At 50.2% G+C, this 8753-nt stretch overlaps 5 protein-coding genes across 5 annotated transcripts; all 5 read left to right on the top strand.

The window, feature by feature from the left end:
* Positions 1-450: 450 nt before the first annotated feature.
* Positions 451-2664, top strand: TEOVI_000482500 (uncharacterized protein; the record flags this gene model as incomplete). Its single annotated transcript, XM_067221099.1, has 1 exon — positions 451-2664. The coding sequence occupies one exon, from the start codon at positions 451-453 to the stop codon at positions 2662-2664; it is 2214 nt and encodes a 737-aa protein (XP_067077200.1).
* A 915-nt stretch (positions 2665-3579) lies between these two features.
* Positions 3580-3927, top strand: TEOVI_000482600 (uncharacterized protein; the record flags this gene model as incomplete). Its single annotated transcript, XM_067221100.1, has 1 exon — positions 3580-3927. The coding sequence occupies one exon, from the start codon at positions 3580-3582 to the stop codon at positions 3925-3927; it is 348 nt and encodes a 115-aa protein (XP_067077201.1).
* Positions 3928-4392: 465 nt separating this feature from the next.
* On the top strand, positions 4393-5052 carry TEOVI_000482700 (cytosolic coat protein, putative; the record flags this gene model as incomplete). Its single annotated transcript, XM_067221101.1, has 1 exon — positions 4393-5052. The coding sequence occupies one exon, from the start codon at positions 4393-4395 to the stop codon at positions 5050-5052; it is 660 nt and encodes a 219-aa protein (XP_067077202.1).
* A 607-nt stretch (positions 5053-5659) lies between these two features.
* Positions 5660-7012, top strand: TEOVI_000482800 (uncharacterized protein; the record flags this gene model as incomplete). Its single annotated transcript, XM_067221102.1, has 1 exon — positions 5660-7012. One exon carries the CDS (start codon positions 5660-5662, stop codon positions 7010-7012), a length of 1353 nt encoding a protein of 450 aa, XP_067077203.1.
* Positions 7013-7361: 349 nt separating this feature from the next.
* On the top strand, positions 7362-8288 carry TEOVI_000482900 (60S ribosomal protein L5, putative; the record flags this gene model as incomplete). The annotated part of the gene is made up of 1 exon (XM_067221103.1): positions 7362-8288. One exon carries the CDS (start codon positions 7362-7364, stop codon positions 8286-8288), a length of 927 nt encoding a protein of 308 aa, XP_067077204.1.
* Between the last annotated feature and the right edge of the window lie 465 nt (positions 8289-8753).

Consider the following 8753-nt stretch of genomic DNA (forward strand, 5'->3'; position numbering starts at 1 on the left):
TTTCGGCGCGGGGCTCCTTGTTCACCCCCATTGTTTCTTTATATAATATAATATATATATATATTATATGTAACGTCTCCCACTGTACGCGTTGAGGATCGTTCAGTGAGGACCCCGTGCTGCGTAAGGGAAGAGGTGAAGTGCTCTAATAATCTTTCCTTTCACCACACCTGTAGAGCGCTAGTTGCCCTAACTGTCTCCGAACTCATCTTAATTCCCCCCTTTCATTCGTTTTCCCCTCCTTTCTTTGTATTGCCTATTTTGTTTTGTTTTTCTCTCCCGTCTTCAAGTCCATTGGCGTTAAATAGGGGAGACGAAACCCATATACATATTGTTGTTACTCTTATTTTTTTTTCTGAAGGGTGACGGGAAAAAGTAGGAGGTAAAAAAGAGGATACTAATAAAATTTAATTGCACATCCCTTATTTCTTTTCGTCACGCAGATTTTGCATGCCGTGGCAGTGGCTCCCAGAATTTGTCATTCAGCGTGGTGATGGCAATACAAGTTATACCTCCACGAGAGGCAAACTTTCTGACCCGTATGACCTTATCACAGAACATGGGCGGGTTATGTCGCTAACCTCCGCAGATAAACATCTTCTGGAAGTGACTGTTGTCTGCAAAGGTATACCAAAAAAGTTCCGAGGATTCCGAGACGGTGTGCCGCTACATTTCGTTCTCAAGTCTACTCTATCACAGCTTGGTATTAAACCTGAGGACGAGAAAATCAAGTTAAACTGCAGCTTGCAAGAGGTAGAGGTCCACGTGAAGCTGAGAGCACTTTCGCCGCTTGCTGTCGTGGCACTGAGCAACATTAGGGTGGGCGCACATATTGGCAAACTCTTCGCTGCGGAGGGAGTCCGGCGGGTGCGAGAGACTGCCTACGTTGATCGGTTGCTTAACATGATGAACTGTGGTGGCGAGTTGCTTCTCAAGTACAACGGCAGTTCGGGATCATCTTTTGATGTGAGGCTTGTGGGGGGCCGCGCCGTTGTTTTCCTTCCTCTTCGTAACGGTGCTTCAGTGTACGGTGACGATGTGCACGGTTTTATCCCAACCATCGGCATGGCGTTGAAGGAGGGCGTGAAGTGCAAGTATCTCCTTCGCCTGCATCAACGACACTGCGAAGGTATGCCCCGTGTGGCGCGTCCAGGTGAAATGCTTATTGTTTGTGGTTACTCGCTGTGTATGCGCACGATGTTCGCCCGTGTGGTAGAGGAGCTGCTTCCTAAGGGTCTAAAGTTGATTGGACCCGGAATCCTAGAGCCCAGCCCGTGTGGAGTAACTGAGCCTCAAGACATCGCTTTTGCGTTTTATGGGGACTCCACGGAGGAGCTTACACATATCCCAATGGAGTTCTTCACGTTGGAGTCGTACCGTGAACATGTGCCTTATGCCCTACGTAAGACTCTCAAGCAACGCTGTGAGTCCAAAAAGGACGTTCTCCGTGCCTTCAAGACAATGCCAAGGGCGAAAATGTGCTGCTGCACTTTCATCACCAAGGGCGGGCAGTTTAACGAGCTGGAGCAGAATGACTGGGTGACAGCAGAGCCTACGGACATTTCATATCGCGATCACGATACGCCGGAGCAGCGTCACGAACTCGCCCAGCAGAACATTTATCAACAATGTGAATATGGCATTCTCTCAGCAATTGCCGCCGGTGATATAACCAGTGAGGGTGTTCTTCTAACAAGAAACCTTCCGTCTCCCTCTTTAAAGTCACTGGTTCTCTCCTGCAGCGTTGCACAGAGGGTTCGGGCCATATACTTCTCCAGGGCTTCCGGACGGCATGGCAATTTCTTCAGTCAGGATGATCATGCCTTCCTGACCGATTTGGATACGTTCGGGATCGATGTGTTTTTCGTTGATATGAAGCGGGAGACCATCCTTCAATATGTCCGCCGACCGGACCGTGACGTTGGGGTGTTTGCCCCGACCGAGAAGCGTAGGGAATATCTGCTTGCAACTTTCTTTGGCGTGTACGGCTCAAACCTTGTGGAGGGTACCTTTGAAGACGAACTCCATTACCTTTTTAAGGGATTACTGACACTGAAGGAAGAATGTAAACATCCTCAGCTAAACCCTAAGACATCGCTCGCACTTGTTACGGGGGGCGGCCCAGGAGCTATGGAAGTCGGAAACCGGGTTGCGAAGAATCTGGGCATCCTGTCCTGTGGTATGTTGGTTGATTTTGCCTCACTCTCGGGCAAACCTGGAGCAACCATCAACGAGCAGGTTCAAAACCCGTACGTGGAGGCATTTATGACATACCGTTGGAACAAACTCGTGGAACGCCAGTCGGACTTCAACCTGGACTTTCCCATTTTCTTGATGGGAGGCATCGGCACAGACTTCGAATATGCACTGGAAGAGGTGCGGCGTAAGGTGGGTGCTGTTGCTCCGACACCAATTATTCTTTTCGGATCACGCGAGCACTTCGAAAGCAAGATAACAGGTCGCTACCAAGCGAATTTGCAAAACGGCACCATCAGGGGCTCCGAGTGGATCTCAAACGTGCCGTGGGTCGTAGGCACGGGACGGGAGGCGCTGGAAATTTACGTCCGGTACTTTAGCGGGAGGCTGCCGGTAGGTCCCGGTAATCCGTCCAACGAGCTCGGCTTCGTGATTGCCGCGGAGTATTTAGCCAATAACCCTAGTTAAGAGCCGAAAATATGGGAAGCATTGGAGAAAATTGGGGGGAGGGGGAAGGATGTGTAAAATAAAGTAGCTAAATGAAGGGGATGGGAGTATACAAATCAAAATTAAGAACGGTGATACGTGTTGTAACGCGCCATATATACGTATATGTGTGTATGTATATATGTATTTGTTTCTGTGTTTATGTGTGTATATACGTGCTTGTACAATCACTGTCCGTGCTGTGGGAACTGCTTTTTCTCCTTTGGGTTTGCCTTCTGCCGTTTTTTTTTGCGTAAAGTGTAGCAACAGGGGTGGCAATTCTCCTTCGTTGCTGTCGTCCTCCTCGTCTCTGTATGTAGACTTGGGTGAAAGCGGGATCGAATGAACGGGTGAGCAGAACGTGGGGGAGAGTAAAATGGCCCTCCAAGCTGCGGCATGCTCATGTTTTATGTTTGTAACTCACCCATACTGTGTGTTTCCCTCCATTCTTCCCTCTGTCTATTTTCTTCGGTCTTTCTTTTGTTGTTCTTGTTGTGATCCGGCTGAGGTATCACCACGACTATTTTTACTTTATTGGTTGCTTCTGGTGTTTTCGTTACTTCCCTCGCCGCCATGTGTTTACCATATACCCAATCATATATAGCAGCCTGGAGGACCTGGTCTCTCAGGGAATGAAACCCTTTTTTTTCTCTTCACTCTTTCGCTCTCCCCACATCTTTTCCAACAACAGCACTGTGGTAGCTTCCATCACGAGGCCTTGGGTCTTCCCTACTTCATACAGTTGCCTGCTGTCCCCCTTCTCTTTCTTAACTTCTTTTACGCACATTAGTTTGTGGTTAGGGCGCACAGTAGTACGTGTGAAGGCAGCCGTTGCCGAATTTTTAGCGTCTTTTTTTTTCGTTTGTCCTTTGCTGATATCCGCTCCATATCGCTCCCATGAGGCCCCTCCGCGCGTGGTTTGCCATGTGCCTCGTAGCGATTTTGTTGTTTACCGTCGTTGATGTGTCGGCGCTCTATGTGCGCGGGAAAGCAACTCGCGCCATTTTTATCGCTGTTATGGCGTCATCAGTATGGATATGCTATGTCCTGCTTCTCTTCATCTTCCTCTACCGGCCTTTGCGTCGTTGTACTGCTTTGTACCGAACGGGTTGCTGTTGCCGCAATGGCAGTAGTGCAGCGAATAATGGTGTTCGATTGTGGTTCAAGGAGCAACATAGTCTCGACGTGTGCGTTGAAGAGCTGCGGAATGGTATGGTGGACATTGAAGGATTAAAAAGAACATGATGCCTGTGAATACATTTGTATGAGCATGGAAGCGACATACCAGTGATCCTGGTGGCGGCCATTATCGATATCGTTTCGATTATTCATCGTTGGTGTTTTGGTTTCCCCCTTCTTTCTTGTCAGGATTTATGTGCCATGCGGCTCGATAGTGTTTGCGAGCCACAGTTCCGCACGTTTCACCATCCTCGTTGTTGACTCGTGAGACCTCACCAGTTAAGTTAGTGCTAGAGTGCGCGCACGCAGACGAAGCCTCGGTATGTGCCTTCAAAAGAAAATAAATTTGCAACCTACCTGTAAGCAAACACACACACACACACACACTTTGGGTTGTATTTTTCTCAGAGCTTAGTGAGTATGCACACACTGCGATTGTCTCCTCCTGTTTTCATAAATTTAACGCACCGTTCTTCGACTCGCTAACAAAAGTAGGTAATTGATCGCGTACACACACGGACAGTAATATTGATGGAACGGATAGCCTCCGGCCACAGAATGTCGATGCTGTTGTTAGGGGTCGGGCTACTCTGTTTGTATGGCTCCCTTCTGGTGAATGGGTTTGCCTTTGATCTGCCAGCCAATCAAAAACGGTGCTTCTCCGAGGAGGTTCCAAGTGGCACGGAGCTCCGCATCTCCTACGCGGCTTTGCCAGGGTACGCTCAGTTTGTGGATGCGTACGTCGTGGGGCCTGCGGGGAAGATGTACATGACAACCGTCGGCCAGGATCGCGGAAGCATGGTGGAGTACATCACAAAGGGTGGCGAGTTCACTCTTTGCTTGCTCTCTCGCGTAGCCACCGGCGTCAAGCAGTCGGAGGGAATGGCAAGGAGTGTGAGTGTCGACTTTCGACTCGGAAGCGGAAAGAACGATTACGCAAATCTCACCGGCAAGGAGAAGCTACGGCCCATAGAAGTGGAGTTGCGGGTGTTAGAAGATGCAGTGCGCTCCCTCCACACAGAGTGCCTGTACTATCGGGAAAAAGAAGCAGAGATGCGCAATGCAAATGAGTCTGTGATTGCGAAGGTGGCCTTCTGTGCCGCGGCTATCATTACTTTCTTCATCATCTTTTCCTTGTGGGAAATGTGGCACCTTAAGCGATACTTCCGAAAGAAGCGACTTATTGACTAATTGGCCACGCCGATTGTTTCTGTGGTTACCTGACTGCGCAATCTTGTGCCTGCACGCGTTGAGCGGAGAAGGGAGGAAATAAGGGTGGTCTTTCCCAGTGGGATGGTCCTGTGTATGAATGGGCACGCGTGAGGAAACTTACCAGTACCGACGTGAGCGTTGCGGTTTGGACAGGTTCCCCCGTGCACAAAACGCAAATATTAATATATATGTTTATTTACATGTATACTCCCTCCTTCGCAGTATGAGCGGGAAACAAGTGAACAACCGTGAGCCTGAAAAAGAACGCGGAAGAGGGAAGTGTACGTTGAGAAACATACGACGAACCATTGACGAGAAGGAAAATGTGTAGGGGAAAGGGGACGGAGGTAAAGCCAGTGTGACCCGGTGTTACGAGCGAGTTCAACTGCGTGATTTTTGTTAATTGTGTGGGGCGCTGTAATTCCCTTTGCTACTTTCATGCGTGATCTTACTTTATGTTTTAATTCATGTTCGCTGTGTCATGTGTGCGTGTGTGTTTGATCCTTCTTGCTTTTTCTTCTTTTCCTCCTTCACACCGACATATGTTTGCGCACTGTGGAACTGCAGCCGTAAGCACGCCGCATGAATGCAGGGCGAAGTGCCAACAATATTATGTGAAAGGGCGGAAACGCAGCTCACGCAACTGAACCATCTTTCACACGCCCTGCGTTCTGTGACCTTCGGCGACGTGGTCTCATTCGACCCGGCATGCGGAAAAATTTGTTTGGGTGAGAACTGTGTGAAGAATGCCGAGACCCTGAAAGCGGTGGGATGTTCAATTGCGGACGCGGTAGCGGAGCTTGCGAGAGCGGTAGAGGGCCAGCTGACCGAGTTCTTTGCTTATATGAAGCAGAAAGAGAAAGAGTCGATATCGGCCGTTCTTTCGGGTGGTGCGAAGGTGTCTGGGGAAATACGGAAGGCAAATCAAGAGGTCCGCGAGGGGAGTGAAGATACACCTCGGCCCAACCCAGCATTGTGTCGGGGCCCACTTTCCCTTTATCATGCTGAGCTGAAGGCGGGAGCCACATCGTTGAAAACATGTCTCTTCCTCATGATGGAGTCGCTCCTCACACGGGTGATGGGATGCCGGGCCGCGCTTTATCTCCGCTGTCGCAGCGAAGGGACCGCCACTCTTCGCCGCGTCCTTCACATCAACGCGCATCGTTTTCCGCAGGAAGTTCGCGACAGTGACGCTCGGCCACTCATAGACGCGATGGAGGGATGTCTAGCGCTCAATATAAGGGTCCGCACGGTTAGCTTGGATACTGCTGCAGAGGAACAGGGTCATAACTTTCATCCTTTTAGGGGAAAGGAAGGTAATTCCATAGCTATCAACCGCGGTATGGTATTTCCCATTTCCAACTACGGCTGTATTATCATCGCTGACAAATACCCTACTGCGTCACATCACTTCTCCACCTCCGACGAATATCAGGCTTGGGCATTTGCCTCGGTTTCCGAAGGCATGATGTGCCGGTATCACCCTCGCGTGCTTCTTGACTCCTTCAGCGTGAGGCCCACGAAGGTGCCTGAAAACTGCTCAAACTTACCGCCAATATCGACACGCCTTCACGTCCGCCACGAGGAGGAAAGAAAAGGCGCCGACCTGGGAGCAATCTGGGAAGCGGTGCCACCAGCAGCAATGGCGCTCAAGGTCATGCGCGTCACGCGTATAGGCACGAGCGCCTCACCAACTCTGAACGAAGGCTACAACGAACTAAACTACAGCGGCATGCTCCGGGATGTGGGAGCACACATACGGGATCTGGAAGAGGCGTATGGGAAACTATCCGCCCAGTTATTTGAAGCAAAAGAAACAATGGATAAGGCACACTGCGAGTTGAACAGGAAGAGGAAACAACAGAGTAAGCTGGAGTCAGATATTCACTTCATGCGGTCATTGCTTCACGCAGAGGGCATTAAGACCCCAAAACGCTAACATAGCATGGGGGGGAGTGGATGTATAAATTAATAATCAAGTGGAAAAGTAAGAATATGGGAACATGTGTAGACAAAAGGATATTGCTTTATTGAAAACATCAAATGTGTTGTAGTGAATCAATATACGTGCATACGAATAAACAGGACAGGAAGTATATGCTTGGAATGCTAAATCAAAAGTGAGACGGGTTAATCACTTAAGGATAGTAGTACACGTAGAATTAAAATAGGTATCGTACTTTTCCATCGGCAACAAAAATGCTCTCTTCTACACAATTCCTTCTTCCACAATAAACGCGCACACACAAAAAAAGGTGGGACCACAAAACCAGAACTTTCACGCAAAGATGACATTCGTTAAGGTTGTGAAGAACAAGGCGTACTACAAGCGGTTCCAGGTGAAGTACCGCCGCCGCCGCGAGGGGAAGACGGATTACCACGCACGCCGCCGCATGGTGCTGCAGGACAAGACAAAGTTCGGGACCCCGAAGTACCGTTTGGTGGTGCGCATCACGAACCGCGACGTGATTGCCCAGATCGTCCACGCGAAGGTTGTTGGCGACGAGGTTGTAATGGCGGCTTACTCGCACGAACTGCCACTGTTCGGCATCGAGCACGGACTGACAAACTACGCTGCTGCCTATGCCACTGGATTGTTGGTTGCCCGCCGCATGCTGGCGAAACTCGGACTCGCGGAAAAGTTTGTCGGCGTGAAGGAAGTGGATGGTTCATACGCCGCTGTGCGCACGAAGGACGACGACCAGGGCGATGACGAGTCACGCTTCCCCTTCAAGGCGATCCTTGACGTGGGTCTGGCCCGCACAACAACTGGCGCTCGCGTGTTCGGTGTGTTGAAGGGTGCTGTGGATGGTGGCCTCGCCGTACCTCACCGCCCCAATCGGTTCCCCGGTTACAACAAGGAGAGTGATGCGCTCAACGCAAAGGTACACCGCGATCGTATCTTCGGCCGCCACGTTGCGGATTATCTGAAGCAGGTGCGTGAGGAGGCAAGCTCAAACCCCGACGAAAAGACTTGCCAGTTCTCCAAGTTTATCGCGGCAAAGGTTTCGCCCGACGACATGGAGGGCATGTACAAACGTGCGCATGCTGCCATCCGTGCTGACCCAACGAAGCGACGTGCCAAGAAGGAGCGCCCCGCTGAGGCGAAACCGAAGAAGTACAACACGGTGAAGCTAACTGGTGCCGAGAAGAAGGCCGCAGCGAAAGCAAAGGTTGCCGCTGTGATTGAGCGCATCCGTGACCGTGCGAAGTAAGGTACTTGGCGCAACTTCCTCTCGTTTTCCTTTACACTCTTTCATTTTATTTACTATTTTCTGTCTTATTGTGTTAAATACATAATGGTGTGTCTTCGTGCTAGCAGTGCCGTGCGCGTGATTGTCGCCGTGAGACGTTCAGCTTTTTGTTGTTTTCGTGCCTTTTCTTAACGATTTTGCTTGCTTTTTCATGTCACACTCTGTTTACTATTACTTTACTTTTGAAAGTAGTCCAGCGCCAATGGGATCGTTTATGTATTTGAACGAGCTATGGAAGAAGAAGTCTTCCGACGTAATGCGGTTCATCCAGCGTGTTCGTGCGTGGGAGTTCCGTCACCAGCACACGATTGTGCGGCTGCGTCGCCCCACACGCCCTGAGAAGGCCCGTATGGTTGGCTACAAGACCAAACAGGGTTATGTTGTGTTCCGCGTCCGTGTGCGACGTGGTGGACGCAAGCGCCCCGT

Source organism: Trypanosoma equiperdum (assembly GCF_001457755.1).
Source record: "Trypanosoma equiperdum strain OVI genome assembly, contig: ctg_1318, whole genome shotgun sequence".
Lineage (NCBI taxonomy): Eukaryota > Euglenozoa > Kinetoplastea > Trypanosomatida > Trypanosomatidae > Trypanosoma > Trypanosoma equiperdum.